General features: G+C 33.4%; 1 protein-coding gene across 1 annotated transcript; it reads right to left on the bottom strand.

The window, feature by feature from the left end:
• Positions 1-525: 525 nt before the first annotated feature.
• Positions 526-2,502, bottom strand: LOC120126135. The gene is made up of 7 exons (XM_039144413.1): positions 2,304-2,502; positions 2,042-2,064; positions 1,488-1,616; positions 1,257-1,384; positions 1,121-1,172; positions 851-971; positions 526-635 (listed from the first exon to the last, which is right to left on the bottom strand). The coding sequence occupies exons 1-7, from the start codon at positions 2,500-2,502 to the stop codon at positions 526-528; spliced, it is 762 nt and encodes a 253-aa protein (XP_039000344.1).
• Between the last annotated feature and the right edge of the window lie 20,041 nt (positions 2,503-22,543).

Raw genomic sequence — 22,543 nt, 5'->3', positions numbered from 1 at the left:
TCTTAAAAATGCAGCTAATTACCTTGTCTTTAGTGGCATTTGGTTTCTAAAATGCTGCTACATGTTATGGAATTTAGTAGCGTTTGTGGTAAAAACGCCGCTATTAATTATGTATATAGTGACATTTTTTACAAACGCCACAAATGTGTGGTCATTAGTGGCGTTTTCTTCAGAAAACGTCGCAAAAAGAATCTGACTTATGGTGTCTTTTATTTACAAATGCCACTATAGTTAACTGATTTCACGTATATCATTTTCTACTTTATATTACGCAAATTTAATATTCTAGAACATTATCTAATAACAATAAACTTAAAATTTAATTACGACACAAATTATGTAGAAAAATAAATCAAAATTTATAAAATTACATTAAAATGTAACATAGTTCAACATTGTTCACTAGAATTTAATCTTCTAGTGGCAATTTGTAGTGATCTGCAACTTCAGTTGATTTCTTCTCTTACCATTGCTTTCTTTGAGTATATGCTTCTGTAAGTAAATGCGATATTCGAAATCATTGCACTAATGAAACCAATCCAGTTGAACGAAAGTTCCAGAGAGTGAAGCCATTGAAACACCTGAAAGTAAAGCAGAAGATAACATCAGGCGGCAAAGATTAATAACAGGCAAAGCTGTTTTACAAGGGAAGGAAAAAAAGAGTTTACCAATAACAAGAGGAGCTAATGAAAGCCACAGCGAAAGTGGAATCTGATGGCCCAAAACAAACTAAGAAGCGGCAACATTGAAGAATGTTACAGGGCTGTGGAAAAAAGACATAAATTTAGATTACAATTGCAGGTGTTCCCAAAAGTTTGAAAACCTTTTCCATTTTAAAAGATCAATTTACCTGTAATAGTGTGAGTGAAGGACACTGCAACAACATCAAATGATACATTAGACATAACATGTCCAAGAGCATGGCAGAAAGCAACAAGAGTCAATAGAACCAATAGCTCATTATCAATTGGCTGGTAAAAAAGGAAGAGATTGTGTTTTCTTTAGAGGAAATCCATCATATAATTTGATATTGAACAGAAAAAATTGAGAAAACAAAGCTTACTGCTCATTTTGGTAGGCCAACACCCCAAGAAACGAGACAGTAAGCCACTCCAACTACCAGATGTAAAACTGAAACAAAACTACAAAATAGAGAAAACGGAGTAAGGACACTGTTGATGACAAAACAAACACTAAAAATATCCAGCAACTATATAAAATAAATTTTAAATGAGAATTTTACATGTTAAACTCACAGAATAAAGTATAGCTTCATCATCTCGATCAGAGATGGATCTTTAGCTTGGCAACTGAAAAAACCATCATTATACAACTTTACTGTAGAAATACCCGATATGTACCAGCAGTCATAGGTTTCATTTACCTGCAAAGGAGTACATATTCAATTATATAAAGTTGCACTTTTAAAGGGAAGAATCAGGTCTGTGCATCGTCATGAGTATCAATATAAAGTTGGAAAGCACTACCTTGAACTTATCTTTGGTTAACCAAGCAGAACCAAAGTTAGGCCGCCTGCAACTTAGTGGAAGGGCTTCATTTGGTGCCTCTGCCATGGCAAATTGCATCTGACCTAAACAATGGTCTCTGTACTCTACCTGCCATAGTTAAGCAGAAACTATGTAAAAAGGCCTGTTTAGACTACCTAAAATTGCATTGATGCCTTCCTCCATAGTAATATTATCATAAACTAATCAATTAGCACACCAAGAATTGGAAAATGTAAAAACCAATTGAAATATTATCATAGGAAAACATTAAGATGGAAATGCAAACTTAAAAACCATCCAATCTATAGTCATTGAAAAATGAAGATGACCATGCATATTTGCCAAAGCTAAAAAAAATCCATAGTTTCCAAAATTATTACTACTAAAAAGGAACTCATGACTTAAAACAGATAATATATTATTACCTTGTACACTGAACTCCAGTAGTAATCATATCAACATTTAAATTTGTTATTTTTGGAATGATAAAATACATGTTTTGCTTTATAATTCAATATTTCAAGCTCACAAACCTTCGACGACCTAATATCCACACCTGATGTCAAATTTCCAAGGGAAAAATATACAATAAGAAGCAAGCTTGCATTACCTAGATACTACAAGGGGAAAATCCATAATTGAAAATATACATTAATTAACGATATCATAAGCAAATTCGCTAGCTATACCAGAAATGTTTTCTAAAATTAAATAAATGATAATTAAAACATACTCAAATTTTTATAGAATGAAATTTCAACGTTTGATCAGTAAGAGAAATGGAGAGAAATTTACTGCTTGAGACTATCTTGCACTGTGTGGGCATGAAAATTGGATATGAAATTGATAGTTCCTCCATGAAAATGGAAAGGACCCCGACTAAAAATGATAAGGAAAAGAAAGCGAAGATAGGGAAAAGAAGGGCAAAAGCAATTCGAAGCAACATGTAGAGGAAACCCTTGTTACCATTATCGAAGAGTTCTTGTGAATCCATGAATTAGGAGACGCCAAGAAGACGACGAGGTTCCTTGTTGATGAGGGAGAAGTTGCGTGTCATAATCGTCAAAGTTGAAGAGTTCTCCATTGGAGAAGAAGCTCTCCCTCCCTCCCATTTTCCTTACCTCCATCTTGTCTTATAAGCAAGAAAGGCTTCAAATTTCTTGTGTTATGGATTCATCTGGATTTAAAGAAGTTAATAGTGTTAATCTTAACTTCTAGTGATTGGTTTTAAGCTCAAAATCCCTTTGAGAATTTAAAGTGACTAAAGAAGAGTTTTGAAGGGGTTAGGACCTTGAGTTATTTTAGCTCATTTTGGTCCCATTTTGGCATCCTTTATGCATATTTAAACTCCTTTTTAGCTCTTAGATGGAATAGTAATCCATTTTGCACTTGTTTGATTAGTGTAAAAAGTTGGAGAGCATTCAAATGCTAAAGCAAATAAACAACTTGATGGAAGTTGATTAAGGAGCTTAATTTCATGTTCTAAGCATTAAAGTAAATACACATTAAGCTTCAAAGTGCTATTTGTGTTTCCTAAATGTGATTCTTTTTTGGTTATCGAGCATGTTGGGTGTTTTAAGTGTATAGCCATGTTTTGGATTCAATTTACGCAATTTACGTGTGAACATGTTCTAAATTATTTTGTACACAATTAAGCCCTTAAATCTAGCCAATTAATTAATATAGTCCTCTGACTAATTAAAACTATCATTGATTGTTATAATGTTGATATTGTAGTCCATATGTAAGTGATGAGGTGGTAAAGGAACTTAATAGATTTTTAGAAAGTTTGAGGGTTTAATTGATTTTTAGAATGTTTGAGGGCTTATTTAATCAAAAATAACAAATAACAAATTATTTAAAATTCAAAATATTGAAAAATAATAAAGAAAATTAAATATTCACAAAATATAAAAATAAAATATAAAACATCAACAAATTAAAATTTAAAAATATTAAATAATTAAGTACTTTTTGAGTACTACTTTAGTAAAAACTTTATCACATTATTTTAAAAGGTTAACTACATAAATGATCACTTATGTTTGTCTCTTGTCCATTTTTTGTCACTGATTTTAAAGTACATAAGATATGTTCAATTTCGTTTTTATTTAAATAAAATTTGGATTAAATTTAAAAAAATAGAAAAATAAACATGGGGCTAAAAGTCCTTTGTCCTTCTTTTCTTGAAATCCCTAGCAGCCCTAAAACAAAATCATTTGTCCTTCTTTTCTTGAAATCCCTAGCAGCCCTAAATCAAAATCATTTGACCTTTTCTTCAAATCCCTAGCAGCCCTAAAACAAAGTCCTTTGTCCTTCTTTTCTTCAAATCCCTAGAAACTCTTAAAATCCTTAAGAAGAAAAAGACACAACGACGAAGAATAATATTATGGAATCAAACACTGTTGTACCCATTTGTCGTTGTGGGGAACAAACTAAAATCATCATTGTTTGGACTAATGAGAACTTAGGTATGAGGTTCTATGGGTGTAACAATTATGGGAATGTGAGCATAATTTATTGACGAATTTTTGCTTGGTATGATGCTCCTGTCACTTCTCGTTCAAGAGTGGTTGTTATTGGACTCTTGAAGAAACTGAAGAAAAATGAGAGGGCAAGATTGTTAGAACGAAAGTTTTGGTTATGTCTATTGGTTTTGTGTGTGATGGTTGTGTGGATTATGAAGTAATGTGTCTGTTGGTTCTATGTGACTGTTGTTTGAAAGATTTTGTGTGTTGTTTTTTTGTGTGGTGGTGGTGGAGATATTACTTGATTTAGTGTTTAAGGCATGTTCCCTAGTTTTGTATGATTCAAGGGACAATGACATGTATTGCATCTTCTTTATTAGTTGTGAAATGAAATTTTCAAGTTTTTTTGAATCAAAATTAAACCAAACCCAACATTTCAATTCGTTTGTATTAACTTGATTGCAAATTTGTAAATTAAAGCAACGGAAATTTGGCTAAACCTCAAAATTTACCTTGTTTTAGAGTAGCAAATGAATTACTAAAATAGTGGACATTGCATTAAAGTAAAAAACAATGGATAACCCAACAAATGAGTTACAAAATAATAACTTAAAATTTACATTGCGTTAAACTGAAATACATGTCTCATATCTCAAGTTTCAAGCTGATAAACCATAAAATCAACTACAAAATAATGACCTACATAATGTTAAAATCTACTCAAAGTTGTTAAAGTCTAATCACAAAAAGTAATGCATATGCAAAGGACATTACTGACAGAATCATTATGGTTCACAAAAAGTATTCATATATTGAGGTTATTCACAAAATAAATTTTATGCAACTTTAATCCCTAGTTGAAGCTTGTGATTCTTGAGTTGCAGGTGAAGGGTTAGGGACAGTTGATTGTTGATTGAGATTCACATTTGGCATCCATCTAACAGTAGTCGATATGTCAGTTTATGTATTAAAGTCAGAGAACCTAAGATCATCTGAGTCAAACTTACGATCAACATGAAGTTCATCAGATTTCTCAGCGTTTGATTCTGGCTCAGGATTCAACCTCACATCATCAGGTACAAAACCATCCATTTGTCGTCGAACACTAATTCATATATTATCGTACTCCATATCCCCTTCATCGAATCCTAATTCATCATCACTAACCTCAAATTGTTATACAACTTCATTGTCTTCAACTTCAACTACATCCTCAACTCATACTTCTTCAACTTCTTCCTCGACTTGAACTTGTTCTCCTCTATCCCTATCTTCAAAAGTATCATTTTTTCCAGTAGATAAATTTGAATGTATCTATTAATAGGTAGACTGTGACCACTTCCATACAATCAGAATCAATTCACAATGGCCTAAAAGAAGCATTAGTTAAAGCATCACCTGGTAATTGTGAATACACTTGAAAAAGACCACCCAACTTTAACTTATCCACCATATCACATACATCAAACATGGAGATACTCAATGCATCAAGAAGATCATAATATACAATAGAAGTATATTTATATTTTACTACATGTGAAAAAAGAAAATTCCAACCATAATGAATTACACGACTAAATTTGTCTGAATGAGGATCTACAAAGAACATATGACTGCATTAGTTGGATGCATCATTAGTTTTTAAGTATACATTAGTTTTTATATAACACACTTAACCCATAAGTGTGTACTATCACGAGTTAAAGAGGTCACATCAAATATTCAAAACATTTCTTAACCCAAAATGGGTAAAATTTTGTTTCTTTCAAAACATTTCCAAATTTTAACATTTACTATAAAATAATTAATCAACGAAAATCAAAATATAATATTCCGACTTCGATTTCAAATTCGGTTTCAAGCAGTAACAGGCACTTATGCTCTGTTTCATATAATAAATAAACTGTCTAATTTAAAATCCAATTAATTAATATTTAAAACATAGTTTGATATCATAATAATATTTATTCATACTATTAACCATATTTAATACTAACTATATTAATATTTTTTAGATATTTATTACTCGTATACATGCCAACTAGAAGATTTAGAACACAATAGGATGTCATTACTGTTAACTATAAATATTCTTTGGTGATTGATGCCAAACACAACTCCTTACTCGTCTTTCTTTCATTTACCTACGCATGAAAATCTTTACGCGCTAAGTATACACATAGTGAGGTAACCAATAGAAATATTCAAGGCAATGCAACACATAAATGTAAATGAGTAACAATATTTAAGGCAAGATGATCACTTTGCCAAATGATTAACAATAATCAATGCATTATGATCATTTTACTTGATATTTCAATCAAGCTACTAATACTAACATAATATGAACCATATATAAAATTTATCACCCATATACTTTCCATTTATTCCATAAGCTAATAAGCTTATTCACCTGTATATAAATTATTAACCAATAAACCATAGCCCAATTTAAACCCTGAGGACCCTGGGCACTCGAGTCAAATATGCACCGAAGTGCTTGCACATAAGGTCATGCCCATCACCTGCACTAAGTGTTTTGGGTATACACTCTAGCGCTAATCTAGATATGCAGCCCTACTGCTGGACTCTATGGCATTGCCAACTATACCCCGTCCCTCAGGCCTCAATGACTTACTTGGACATATAATACATTTTTATTCCATCCATGACAATGCATATCAATATAATTTAACATTGGGCAGTTCATACCCGAAATAACATTCGCAATAAACATATATATTAATGATAAACATCATATATAATAACCAGCGGTCAGTGCATTTTATATTCCACTTTTTATATATTAAGAATATGTCAAATATGTGATAAATTGTAACCCCCTTAGACCGATGCGGGTAACTCGATTCGATCTGGGTTGTCACATTAGGGCCACCAGAGCGACCCACTGTAAAAATATCAGAAAATTTAAAACTTTTATTAAAACATGTAACTCATAAAATGATTTATCAGTATGCAGAAATAAAATAGATTTTCAGACTCATATATAAAACAAAATAAAATTACATGCCCCATAATCACATGTACCATACTCTGCAAACAACGCCGGAAGAAGTCCTTTACTGATGTCGATAGATGCACTGTACGATTCTTTTAACCTGAAAAGGTGAGTAACAGAGTGAGCTTTGGAAAGCTCAGTAATACAGAACTACCAGATGATGCTGAAGAACATGCAATACAGATAAACATATATTTCCTTATTGGTTCATACATCTACAAATTTTTATGCTGACCGGAGATCCTACAGATATTTCAGGTTGTAACAGATAGTAAGCGTTTAGTTCAGGAAAATATTTCGGATGACTGAGTTCAGAAGATCAAAACAGGTTATCTAGTGTGTTCCCATAAAACCAGTAAAAAGATCAGAACTTTTAAAACATTTTTTTTTAAACATGAGCACTACCTCCATCCTTTCACAATCTGTTTGTGTAGGTTCCCCAGAACATACACCCCACACAACCAGTAAGGCCTTGAGCACAAAGCCGAGGAACCTGCAGATAAACTTCCTCCAAAAATAACCCCCAAATAAAACATTTTTCCATCAGTAAACGGAGATATCAAAAATAAGAACAGAATCCAGATAAGATATCAGAACATAATCCAGGTCAGAAATCATAACATAATTCAGATAAGATATCAGAATAGAATTCAAATTGAAAATCAGATAAAACATTCATGTGATTAGGGAATATACTATTCAAAAGGGGTTGACGGGGAGAGGAAATGGGAAAAATAATCTAGAAAAACTAGATTGTTTCGGGGGAGAGAGAGTTTATAATTCAACACATAAGAAAAATGGGTAAATTCAGGACTGGGTCCCTGAATTTTCTACACTTCCTAAAATGGTCTGCCAACTTTACGATTTTACACTTTAATGTTCAATTTCATCCAAAATACCATTTTAATTCAATACTTTATAATTTCTAAAATTTAGCCCCTAAATTGGGGTGTGATAATTCTCTCCTCCTTAAAAGAATTTCATCCTCGAATTCATTCAAGTCACAAAAATGTAGAAATAAGGCTTCCATAAGTTATTCCATGTCTTCCAGTAGCTTTTACAGAAGTGTCGATCCTCTACTAATCTTTAACCAGTTGAGTATACATTTTCTTAAGTACTCTCCCTCATTTCAATAAAATAATCATAACAGATTTATCCTTGTGGAATCAATTCAGCCTTGCTTACGAGAATAAGCTCATAGAGCGATAGCATATCCCAATTTCATTTCTATAGTTGGATCAGAATTTCTCAGATGAGTAAGTCTCGCATGGCTCGTGAGGTACTTTTCAAAATTTAGATAGACGTTATTGGTATTATTTTATGCAGGTATAGCCTTAATGGATAAAAACTTAGGTTTGCTCATTACAAATAGGGACTCAACCTTGGAGTTCCGGCTCAGAGAGGTACAATTGTAGTCTAGGGGCATGTACTAATTAAACACCTTTAGAAATTCGACCGGCCGGTCTATTTGGAAAAATTTTGACTCAAACCTAACCTATGATACCACTAAATGTAACCCCTTCAGACCAATGCGGGTAACCCGATCCGATTTGGGTTGTCACATTAGAGCCACCGGAGTGACCCAATGTAAAAATCTCAGAAAATTTAAAACTTTGATTAAAACATATAACTCATAAAATGATTTATCAGTATGCAGAAATAAATATATTTTCAGATTCGTATATAAATAAAATACAATTACATGCGCCCTAATTACATGTACCATACTCTGTAAAAAAATCGAAAACAATCCTTTACTGATGTTGTTAGATGCACTGGTATGATTCTTTTAACCTAAAAAAGTTAGTAATAGAGTGAGCTTTGGAAAGATCAGTAATACAGAACTACCAGATGATTCTGAAGAACATGCAGATACATATAAACGTATATTTCCTTGTTGGTTCACACATCTACATATTTTTATACTGAACAAAGATCCTACTGATATTTCAGGTAGTAACAGATAGTAAGTGTTTTGTTTAGGGAAATATTTCAGATGACTGAGTTTAGAAGATCAAAATAGGTTATCTAGTGCGTTCCCATAAAATCAGTAAAAAGTTACAGAACTTTTAAATCATTTTTATTTTTTTAAAACATGAGAACTACCCCCATCCTTTCATAATTTGTTTGTGTAGGTTCCCCAGAACCATACACCCCGCACAACCAGTAAGGCTTAGTACAAAGTCAAGGAACCTGCAGATATACTTCCTCCAACAATAACCCCCAAATAAAACATTTTTCCGTCAATAAACAGAGATATCATAAATCAAAACAGAATTCATATCAAATATCAGAACATAATCTAGGTCAGAAATCATAACATAATTCAGATCAGGTATCAGAACAGAATTCAAATCAGAAATAAGATAAACCATTCATGTGATTAGGGAAAACACTATAGTTTTCATATATTATTTAGAGATACTGGATAATCTTATCGGGCAGAGAAACAAAAATCTTCAGTTTACCGATAGAATGCCAGAAGTTAGAATCACTATTGAAAGAGTTTATTAACTGACGAAATCATCAGTTATTCAGAATGTGATTTATCAGGATCATATCTTATTATGACACTTTTTGAAATCTCAATGTAATCATAAGGGTATTAAAAATCTTTTACATCTGAGTTACTTGTGTTTTCATATATGACCAGATTTATTTGAGTTGATAAGGGAAAATGAAGATTCAGGACCTTTACAATCTATGTCGATTGTTCGGATTATCGAACAACTTGAGATGAACAGCTCCAAGAGTAATGCTTGTCCATAGATCATTTGGGAATCATCGATGAATAGATCTTCCAATGGTCTTTATTTCATTTCCATGCTTCAACGATATTAGGAAATACTGACGTACTTGATTTTTGGTTCATAACTCATAGTAATGGTACTATGTAAACTCATCAGAGTTTCCAGACTTATCCAAATCACTTACTGAATTCTCAGTCATTGAGGTTACTTGGCTCATTTAGTAGTTAAGTCTATTCTAGTTACTTTGGGGTTTTCTATAGTAATTCAGACGTTTCTGAATTTCTGATACATATTGTACTTCTGTTCAGTTCAATTTGGTCTTTGTGGTTAATTTGTCTAATGAATATCCACTTCTTAGTACCAAATGCGATCTAGAGTTTAGGTGAGCTGAGTACTTCCAAAATTATCATCGAACCGAACTTGAGAAGACGAACATGCTTTCAAATAATATATATGTTATTCAGTTACTAACATATCGTTAGGGTTGATTGGCTCACTTAAGTTGTGTTCCATACTTTTAAGGGTAATACATATTTTATTTTCAATTTTTGAGTTAATTTCTTTAGAATTGGAGTTATGTTGTGAGATAAGAAAGTGATCTAAGCGAAAAACACTATCATTTGGTACCAATATTGCTTTCTAATCTTGTTGAATTTCAAAGATCCCAAATCTAAGGGTTTATGTTCATGATAGGATTCATGAAATTGATGATAAATCTGGATGATTTATATGTTGTAGACTCATATTCAAGTATTCTACAAGCTTTACAAAAATTTGGTGACTAATTTGTAATTTTTGAAGAGTTGGAGATTAATTCGTAAATTTTGGAAAATTGAGGGGTTGTTGTATAATTGATGTACTATGATGGAAATTGTTTATTGGGAATTTAAATGAATGTATGTGATAAAATGGTGAATGACCATTTTATGAAATTGGAAAAGTTGATGCAAATGTTAAAAGAAATTATCAAGTGTTTAAATACTTGATAGAAAATGAGTTCCAAGTATATTATGGAATTGTTATGGGATGTGTTTATGTTAGTACAATACTAACATAAGAATTGATATGAATTTGTGATTTAATACAGATTGTGATTGATTTGTGATCAAAGCAAGTCAAATAGAAAAGGGATTATTGTGGACAATTAGTGAGGATCATATTGTGGATTATATAAAGTGTCAAGGTGAGTGCAATACATGCATGAAATTATACATGGATGTTTTATACATCATCAGGAAGACTTGCGATAAGTCGACCTTGTTTTATCAGTATGAGATTTTATCATATTTTTATAAATTGACATGACATTGATATGTCAGAGTATGAAATTATAATGCATTGATTATGGAAAATGTGATATTTTACCATGAATGTTATTCGGGTATGAACTGCCCAATGTTAAATATTGATAATATACTGTACCATGGATGGATCAAATAAAATAGACTGTATGCCCAAGTAAGTCATTGAGGGACAGGGTATAGTTGGCATGCCATAGAGTCCAGCAGCAGGCTGCATACGGGATACACTGAAGGATACCTAGTGTATATGGTGGGTACGACCTTATGTGCCATATGGGACTGTACTTAAGGATACCTAGTACAGATGGTGGACACGACCTTATGTGTTATACGGGATAGCACTACGGTGCTTATAGTTGACTCGTGTACCCAGGGTCCTCGGGGTTTTATACTGGGCTATTATCTACGGTTTATGGTTTATTAGTTAATAAATGGTAAGTTATGAAAATAAACTTACGAGTTTATGGAAAGAATGGAAAGTATGTTAGAAAGAATATTTTTTTATATTCAGTTATGATATATTAATCATGGTAAAATATTTGATATGCTATTAGCATGGTTTTATGGCATTTGATTTGAAATTGAAATTCATGCATGAATGATATTGCACTGTTTATTGTTATAATTGCCTCACTAAGTATATACTTAGCGTGTGATGATTTTCACGCGTAGGTAAAAAGCCAGTAGTGGAATAAGGAATTTAAAGAGACGTCAAGCATCAAGAAGTATATTTCCATATCACTAAGACATCTTAATATGTAATGTAGACTTAATTAGTGGCATGTAATTATTAATGTTTTATTTGCTTTGTTGAACAAATTTGGAAATAAAATGGTAATTTTATGAGTTTTGCATCGATGCACTATTCACGTACTGTAGTAGTGCATCGGTACAGTCACTGTTCACGGGTAATGTTCATCACTGTTCACAGTACTGTTCATAAAAAATCTTTTGTTTTAAATTTGTTAAAATGAAACATAATTTATATGATGTGATATTTTTATAATATCAATTACCATTTTAAGAAAATAAATTTTAAATCACTGTATAAATTGGATATTGGTTTTAGAAAATACGGTTGACATCCGTAATCTGTATAGGTATAAAATATACGGGTTACGGGTGTTACATTTATTGGCATCAGAGCTACATGTTTAGCCGATTCTAGGACTAAACCGAGGTTGTTTTGAATTAAAAAGTGTATACATGCCACTAGGATGTCAAAAGTTACTGATAGTTGTATATATACTGTAATGATGCTTATTAGGAGTAAAGTTACTCTTTATTGAAGTACGATGATTTTGACTATGTTCAGGTGTCAGATCATCAAGAATCGAGTAGGGCAGGCGAGCATGTTACTCCTTTACAGAGTGGGAGTAATGAGGTGAATCAGAATCCACCCAATGCTCAGCCGAATGTAGAGCTGTCTAATATGAATTAACAGGATATGCATGTTCAGGATCGGGGGTTGTTTTTACAAGCCCTACACACCATTATTAACCGTCGAACCCCAGTGTCAGTTCTGAAAGAACTGAGAAAGATGAGAGCACCTGAATTTCGAGGTGATTCGGATGCTAATCCGATGGCTGCTGACTTCTGGTTGAATGATGTTAAGAATATGCTCAACAGGTTTCATTATGATGATCAAGGAAAGTTGGAAGGGGTTGTGTCTCTACTGATGGAGCAAGCTAGTGTGTGGTGGAATACAGTCGCCGCACGAGTTTTTACTGAGCAATTCACATGGGAATTCTTTTTAAGAGAATTCAAGGAAAAGTATATTGGGGACGTGTTTGTCAATGAGATGATTCAACATTTCCTAAACTTAAAATAATCTGGCAAAACAATTTATGAGTACGAATGTGAATTTCACAAGCTGAGTCGATTTGCTTCAGAGCTTATTCCGACTGAGAAATCTAGAATTGATAGATTTGTTTCTGGATTGGATTCTCAGTATAAAAGAATTATGGTTTCTCATCATTTTACTACTTTTCAAGAAGCGGTAAATAAGATTAAAGCTATGGAAAAAGTTGATCTTGAAGATATAGAGGCGAAGAAGGATCAGGCAAATAAAAGGTTTGGAAGTTCTTATTCTGCACCCTTTCCCAAACGCAACAAGGTCCAGCAACAGAAAAGTTATGCTTCCTCAGTATCCACAGGCAGAAAAGGATTCTCTGGAGGAAAGTTTAAGCAGAGATAGGCAACTTCAATGGGTACCATAGGTACAGGAGTACGACCTGTTCCTGAATGCGAATATTGTGGAAAGAGATATACAGGTCAATGTTTGGTTGCTGAGGGAAAATGTTTTCATTGCAAATAACCTGGTCATTTTAAAAGGGAGTGTCCAGAACTATTTTCAGAACAGTCTGTAGCAGGACCTCAGAAGGTCAGAAATGGAAAAGGTGGCAGGCCTGGTACATCTGAGGCTGCATCGAAAACTACTGCAAGAGTTTATCACATCAAGACTGATGATGACAGAGATGCTCCTGAGATTGTAGCAGGTACCTTTTATCTCTTTGATGAACCTGTTTTTGTATTGATTGATCCCGATTCTATATACTCGTATATTAGTACAAAATTAATAAGAGATAGGGGAATCTTTTTAGAACCTATTTCGAGGGATATTGTGGTAATCAATCCATTGGGCCATAGTGCAAAAATTTTTCGGGTTAGTAATAAATGTCCGATAAAGATACAAGGAGTAGAATTTCCTACAAACCTATTAGAATTGCCTTTTGAGGAATTCGGGATAATCTTAGGCATGGATTGGCTATCTTCCTACTATGGTTGGGTAGATTATCGCTTGAAGAGATTGTTTTTAAAAGATATAATGGGTTCAAAGATAATATTTGTGGGAGAAAGGATAAATCCCTTATCCAATGTGATTTCAGCTTTTACAGTTAAAAATTGTTGTCACGGGGAAGTCAAGCAATTTTAGCAAATGTGATGGATACGAGAACTGCTGAAGTTAAGTTGGAAGGTATTCCAACTGTACTAGAGTATCTAGAAGTGTTTCCAGATGAGTTACCTGGATTACCTCCAAATAGAGAGGTGGAGTTTGGGATTGATGTTTTCCCAGGTACAACACCTATTTCGATGGCTCCTTATCGAATGGCCCCAACAGAGTTAAGAGAATTAAAGGTCAATTGCAAGAACTACTGGATCAGGGATTTATAAGACCGCGTATTTCACCTTGGGGTGCACCGGTGTTGTTCGTGAAAAAGAAAGATGGATCAATGGGTTTGTGCATAGATTATCGACAGTTGAACAAGGTGACTATAAAGAACAAGTATCCTTTTCCGAGGATTGATGACTTGTTTGATCAACTTAAGGGAGCAGTTGTTTTCTCTAAGATTGATCTTAGATCAGGATATCACCAATTAAAGATTAAAGAGGAAGATGTTCCAAAGACAACTTTCAGAACACGGTATGGACACTATGAGTTTGTAGTAATGCCGTTTGGGTTGACAAATGCTCCAGCAGCATTCATGGATTTGATGAATTGAGTATTTCAACCTTATTTAGATCAATTTGTGGTGATCTTTATTGATGATATTCTGGTATACTCAAAGACAAAGATAGAACATGATGTTCATCTTCGTACTGTGCCCAAAATACTTAAGGATAAAAAGTTATATGCCAAGCTGTCAAAATGTGAGTTTTGGCTATCAAAAATTGCTTTTCTTGGTCATATTGTCTCGGCAGAAGGCATAAGAGTTGATCCAAATAAAGTTCAAACAATACTGGAGTGGAAACCTCCAAAGAATGTTACAGAGGTCCGAAGTTATTTGGGACTTGTTGGTTATTATCAAAGGTTTGTGAAAAAATTTTCGATGATTTCTTCTCCTTTGACCAAGCTGTTGCGAAAGGATGTTTCATTTGCTTGGACTGAGAAATGTCAAGAGAGTTTTGAAGCTCTAAAGAAGATTTTAACGGAAGCACCAGTGTTGGTACAACCAGAATCGGGCAAAGAGTATGTGGTGAGTGATGCATCTCATAATGGTTTGGGATGTGTACTTATGCAAGATGGTAAGGTGGTAGCCTATGTTTCTCGACAATTAAAGACACACGAGAGGAATTATCCTACTCATATCTTGAGTTAGCAACGGTTGTTTTTGCTCTAAAGATTTGGCGTCATTATTTGTATGGTGAGAGATGCACATTTATATGGATCATAAGAGTTTAATATACGTACTGTAGTAGTGCATCGGTACAGTCACTATTCATGGGTACTGTTCATCACCATTCACGGTACTGTTCATCAATATTCATAAAAAATCTTTTGTTTTAAATTTGTTAAAATGAAACATAATTATATGATATGATATTTTTATAATATCAATTACCATTTTAAGAAAATAAATTTTAAATCACTGTATAAATTGGATATTGGTTTTAGAAAATACGGTTGACATCCATAATCTGTATAGGTATAAATATACGGGTTACGGTGTTACACTCTTCAACAAAGGAGACAACAATAATGCCCTGCGAAACGCGATCCAAACTCAGGAGAAATGTCTTACACCAAAGATTTGCTCACATTTGATGGAGAAGAATAAATACATATGGCTAATCCAACAATCTGAGAGCTAGCTATAATACCTGATGAACAACAGTCGTATTGCATCATGTTCCTAAATGGCAAAGCATCATTCTAATTAAAGACGAGTCTGGTCCATCTTTTGCCGACCTTTCACGGTTTAAAAAATGAGAACCCACATAAATATCTAAATTTTTTCCATATGGTTTGTCTGAGTATGAAACCATAGAGAGTATCCAAGGTCCAAATAAAATTTTGTTCTTTTTTTACCTGATTCGAAAAAAGATTGGTTGTTCTATTTAGCTCAGGTTCTATTGATACATGGGTTGATATGTCTCATTTATTCCTTAACATGCTTTTTCCAGAGCTAGAGCAAGTGAATTAAAGAGAAATATTATAGGGATTCGACAAAAAGACAATGAATCATTATAGGATTATTAGAGACACTTCAAAAAGCTATGTACAAGTTGTCCACAACACAACTTATTGGAACAAACTCTCTTACTATGTTTCTATAAAGGACTACTTCCGACGGAGATGAAAATGATTGATACAACAAGTAGATGAGCCTTTGTAAACATAACCCCTCATTTAGCTAGGGATTTGATTTTGACTATGGCCGCTAACGCTCAATCATTTCATCTCTCTAATGAACCCACTAGACGAGTTCACGAGATAAGTACTCATTCCATTGAAGATAAGATTGATAATCTTACTAATGTTGTTCAACCTTTACTTGCAGGAAAAACAAGTTCAACTCGCTTATGTGGAATTTGTACAATGTTATATCATCCAACGAATTGTCGTTCGATGCTTCAGGACGACAATACAACACATGTGGATAATGTAGGAAACTTCGTAGGACATCCTTAAAGGTGTTATGACCTTCATTAAATACTTACAATTCCAGTTGGAGGGACCATCCGAACCTTAATTATAGTTCAAATCCCAAGTACAATCAACCTTATTAATTACGACCACCTATGCCTCAACAATATCAATCATAAAAATCATCTTTAGAGTCGTTAATGGAAAGACTTGTAATTTCTCGAGAGAAATTCCAACAAAATACCATAACACATTTTCAAGAAATCAAAAAACAAATGAGTCAACTAATATTAGTTGTGAGTCGTCTGGAATCTCAGAGAAAACTTTTGTCTCAAACAAACCAAACCGAGACAAAGTGCATGTGTTATCACCCTCTGTAGCAAAGCTGTCATTGAACCTGAATCCCAAAATGATATTAGCATAATTCCCAAGAAGGAAAAAAAAGAATCCAAACCACAAGTGAAACCACATGTTCCATCATATGTCATACCTCCCCCATTCCTAGGAAGGCTTGTCAAACACGACAAGAAGGTTGAAGAAAAAAATATTCTTGACTTTTTTGAAAAGTCAAAATCAACATTTCACTCCTCGACTTAACCAAGAAAGTTCCAAGGTATGTGAGATTTCTTAAAGATCTCTATTGTAACAAGAGAAAGCTCATTGGGAACAAAAGGTAAATTTAGGTGAGAATGTTTCTACTATTATTCAACGAAAAATCCCACCTAAATACAAGGACTAAGGTATGTTTGCAATTCCCTACAAAATCAGTAAGGTTGGTACTAAAAGGGCCATGTGTGATTTAGGAGCTTCAATTAACATTATGCCTTTATCTATTTTTAAGTTGCTTAACATATGTCTTTTGAAAGAGACAAGAATAAAGATTCAACTTGTTAACAAGTTAGTGGTATATCCAGAAGGAGTGTTGGAAAATTTTCTCATAAAAGTAAATGAATTGATATTTTCAACTGACTTCTATGTCATCGATATGGAGGATGATCGATCAAATAGTTCTTCTAAAATTCTGCTTGGAAGACCATATCATAAACAAAGATATATGTTCAAAGCGGAATACTCAACATGGAGTTTGATGGTGAAGTGGTGAATTTTGATGTTTACAAAGCCAAGAAATATCCTAATTCTATGGAAAATGTTAGCTTTATCAATGTTATTGAACAATTTACTGATGAATATAATTGGTCTAGCGAATTGTATACGAATTTCAATGATGAAGCTGATGTGTCAATAGAGTTAAAAAGTATTTCAAAATTTGATTTGGATTTGGGTCTATAAATGACCAAAGGGGCCTAAAAACACTCGTACTAGTGGGTTACAACCAAAGTAACCATGCAAAGCATAATACGTCCAAGTATCTTCAATTGAGCATGTATAAAAAAATTAGGAACGAGGATCGTTACAGAGGATGTACGGACAAGTAGTACGATAAGTAAGTTAGATTACATTATTGCAGAATTGTGCACTTTAGGAAAGTTAGTGAAACGAGAACATATAAACCGTCCCTCCTATTCAAGGGGTATTGAAGAGAAGTACAACAAGAGCGGTTAGAGTGTCACTGCATATTAATGAACTTGACTTAGACATACAACTAGCTAGTATTACATCTAGTGAACATCAAACACAATAATCATCGTAAAATCATAAAACGCATAGAGATCTCCTTAGAGATAGAAATGACTAAAATACCCTTCGGTGTTAAATGTCTTGAATATAGTAGCATAACATATAAACATATATAATAGACTAATAAACCCTTGTATAACATTATAGATGAGAGGGAAAATGAGATAAAAAATAGTAAAGGGATGACCTTACCTTAGTATGCAGAGCTATGCTAGTGTGTGGCTAGGCCTCGTTGGGTATTATCAGTATTTTATGTCCTTCAGCCATCGGTCATGTATGTATAGTTGCATCAGTCTAGTACAACACACATCCTCAGAGCTTGGCTTGATGGTTATGTGAGACTGAGCCAATGTTACAGTTGAACGGGAATTGTATCTATGTTATGTGACACTGGGTTACCTCTCTATGATTTACCTGATTTCTATGTGAGACTAATAGATCATTTAGCTTCTTAGTGGGAATTTTATCGATGTTTTATGATTACTAGGTTCCCTCAGTTAACTAGTAGCTAATGATTATATGAGACCAGATAGTAACAGTGTATTGCATTCAGATAATACACAACGGTGTTAGTATTAGATTTACATAATTTATAGGAGTGTCAGTGCTGCATTTAGATAATACATAATAGTGTCAGGGTCACATTCAGATAATGCATAGTAGTTATATTTATTGTGGTTAGAGACCTTGATATGATCTCGATTATGTGTTCCGAGTCATATACGAGTGTGTCTGATCATGATTCTAGTAAGAACTCCACATTACTTTGAATGTTATATGAAATTCGCAAATAACGTTGTAAAATAGAAATGGATAAATAAAATATGGAAGTGTAAAGATAAAAGATATGTTGAAATAGATTAGCAGCGTAGGAAGAATGTGCTTGTGGTTAAGTAAAATAAAGGATGAAAAGGTTGGTGAAGATAGTTAGAAACCAACAATATAATAAGGTGGAATGGTAGAAGTGGTAGGATATGGAACATGACCCACTAGCTATAGATGAGCTAGGAACCAACGATATAACAAAAGGAAATGGATGAAGACTACAAGACTATCTTGAAGCCGATAAAGTTCTACAAGAGAACAAGAATGAAAACAACCTCTCAAATATGTTTTATATCTTCAAATGTGTGTATTTGTGAACAAGAAGGTCGTTTGATCATTTGCTCTAATTTTTTGAGGCTGAGATGCTTTTGAAGCAAACTCCTTATCTTTCATATAATGTTTGCATTTACAAGTTTGGTGCACCACCATCATTTTGGTCGTCACCTCTTGAAATATGAGAATTGTCTCTAGAAGTATGAGACATTATTAGTAAAAAAATGAAAAATAGACCTCACCAAAACAAAACCTTACCAATACACTCCAAAGAAAACAAATTAATATCACTCCACTCGTGTTTCACTCGGGATGGTTTTTACCCTTGTTGTTCACTCTTTCCTTTTACCGCTCTTGCTTTCCTTTAAAGTTCTTGTGGAACTCCCTTGAGGCTTACAAGGTGTCTTGTAGACTTCGGTTGAAACAGTTGTGGCCTGGTTGGAGAATAATGTGAGTAAAGAAAGAAATGGCTACAAGAAATAACAAAGATGAGAATATGCAATGAAATCGTAAAGATAATGAAATAAATGATGAAACGAATATGAAAAAAAGCCAAAAGAAATAAAAAAAATCCAAAAAATAAAACAAACAAATTTGGAGCTAATTTTTACAGGATCATACCTCATACAATGAAGTTCCACCAGTCCAAAATTTAGCGAATTCGGAGTTTATCCAACCCGTTAATTGGATCATTCAATTTTTTGACAGATAGGGATGTGTGATTTGTTGAATTTTTACAGAATTTTCCACAAGAAATTTCGTGCTAAAAATTTCCAGATCTCAACTAGGCTCACTAGGAAGAATTTGCAAAAAAGAAAAAAAAATCAAAATTTTGGAGATTGGTAACCTCCTCAAAAATGTTGCTCAAATTGATTCAGTGTTTAGGTTCTGCTCTAGGTTTGGGATTTTTGAAAATTTTTCTTTGATTCTTATTTCTTTAGTTCCTTTGTCTAACCTCTTTTTGTTCCTATACATCTAACACATTCTCTTCCTTGTGTTAGTAGGATTAAAGAGTTTGCATAATTCATCTTCCTTCCATTCTCGTTTACTTGGAGTCATATCTTTCTTTGGCTTCTTAGATCTCTAAGTTCTCTTCTTCTTTTGTTAGTGATCAAACTCCGATACGAAAATCGAAAGACTTTTGGAGAAAAAAGTTTTAAAGTGTACAAGATCGGCTTTCTTTCCTCTCTTTGTGTTGCTTCCTTGGAGGGACTTGTGAGGTTTCTTGTTTTCTTTGAAATTTTTCCATATTACATGTTTCATTGGGTGTTGTGAATTTTGAGGATGCTTGAACCATCATCATTTTTCAGACCTAGTTGTATGGTTATACGTCAACCTTTAAATATTGAAGATACGAAAGATGCTAATGTTCAAAGAACAAACTTATTCCATTCTCAGTGTTTGATAAAAGGTAAACCTTACTCCATAATCATTGATAACGGAAGTTGTGCAAACATGGTGAGTAGCTACTTGGTGGAGGCACTCAACCTACCTTGTCAACAACATCCAAAACCATATTATCCACAATGGATTAATGAAGGTTCTGAGATGAAAGTCACCAAACAATGCTTAGTCAACCTATAGATGGGAAAGTATTGTGACGGAATTTGGTGTGATGTGTTTTCACTGCAAGCTTTTCAAATCATTCTGGGAAGACCATGAATTTACGAAAATGATGCTATCTATTATGGTCAGCAAACAAATACACTTTGAACATCAATGGTAAACCTTACAATTTCAGACCGATGCATCCGAAAGATATTTTACAAGATCAAAAGAGAATTTGTGAGGAAGTTGGGAACTTAAAAAAAAGGCAAAATTAAAAGAGGTCACAACCCATAAAAGCCAATAACATGATCCATGGGAGGTAATAACAATAAAAAATAATAAAATAATATTCAAATCCATGTGATGTTGGCAGCATCAATCTGGGACCTTGATGTAGTGCTCGATCCGATGGTGAAGATGGAAACTAGGAACTTGAATGCATGACTTGATCCTCAACCGTTGGATGTGATGAACAGTCCAGATTGAGCTTTTGGAAGGTGGAAGTTTGGAGAATAAGATGGGGGCTGCTAGGGATTTTTCATTACAAGAAAATTACCCTTATAATCTTAACTTAAACTATTTCTAAGATGAAAATAAGGAAAATTCGTAATTAATTACAAAATCCCGTATAATCCCATATAGGGATTTTTGCACGTGATGTCTTCACTAAAATAGTCATATCTTGAGTTCCCGATATCGGATTGATGTGATTCAAGAATCGTTTGAAAGATAAGAGAAATTCGATCAGATATCCACATACATATAAACTAAATAATATCAGGATCCCATTCAAAAAGTAGTCGTAACTTTGTTGATCTATAATTCTTCTTTTCCAAGGCTTGATCATGTGAGTCTATTGGAAGAGTTAGTCCATCTTCCTTTGATGTGAGCCTTGTGATGCATGTATCATCATCCCTATCTTCAAAACGATTCAAGATTGAATCTAAAACATCAAAGGGAGAAACATTAGAGTCTTTTAAGAATTCACTCACATTATACTTACCGAGTAGATATGCTTTAATTCTTCAAGACTTTGTTTTTCTAATAGGTTCGAGTATAAACATTTGTCCAAAGAAGCATGTGTTATCATTATTATGGACTCTAGTACATGTATCATTCCCCCACTCCTCAAAAGGATTCATCCATGAATTTGAAAATTCAAGAGAAAGAGAATTAGATGTGAGGAAAGGAAAACTTGAAAAACACTTACCTAGATCGATGTGATGTGTCATTATGTCTTTAAGTAGAGGTTTATTTCTTGTTGAAATCAAATTATTGTTGTCTTGAAATCCTCTTTTGATCATAAGTCTTAAAAACTGGTGTTTCGAATGAAAATCAACATGGCACTTACCACTGTTGTCTTTGTCTATGAGAAAATCAACATAAATTTCCTCCATGGTTTCACTCTTGTTTGGTGAGAAAGAGTGCTTAAAAACCATGTCAAGTGGCTCATGAAAGTAGTCCATGAAGTCTTCTAAGTGTGGTTCAAGAAATATTGAATATTGTGAAGAGCTTTGTGGACTGTATAACTTGTTTAATTGAAATGAAAACCCATCTACAAAATAAAACTCATTAAAAGCACTTTTAAAACAATAGGAATTTATATTAGAATTTTCTGAGTCATCATGATGTACATATTTGACATGTTCAATTCTTGGAATAGTAGTATGTATGTGATAGGTAAAAGTGTACCTTCGGGATAGTGAATCTTCAATTATGATTTTCTTACCTCGATCTTTTAAACACTTAAAGAATTCATGGTTAATATGGATAATAACCTTTATAAGAAGTATGTCTACTTGCCAAGCTTCAAGTATTTGAATCTGGTCAAAAGAAAAGGAGTGG

Source organism: Hibiscus syriacus, unplaced genomic scaffold (genome assembly GCF_006381635.1).
Source record: "Hibiscus syriacus cultivar Baekdansim isolate YM2019G1 unplaced genomic scaffold, ASM638163v2 tig00110450_pilon, whole genome shotgun sequence".
Lineage (NCBI taxonomy): Eukaryota > Viridiplantae > Streptophyta > Magnoliopsida > Malvales > Malvaceae > Hibiscus > Hibiscus syriacus.
Note: the sequence above shows the minus strand (reverse complement) of the source record. Positions and strands in the feature narration are given on the sequence as shown.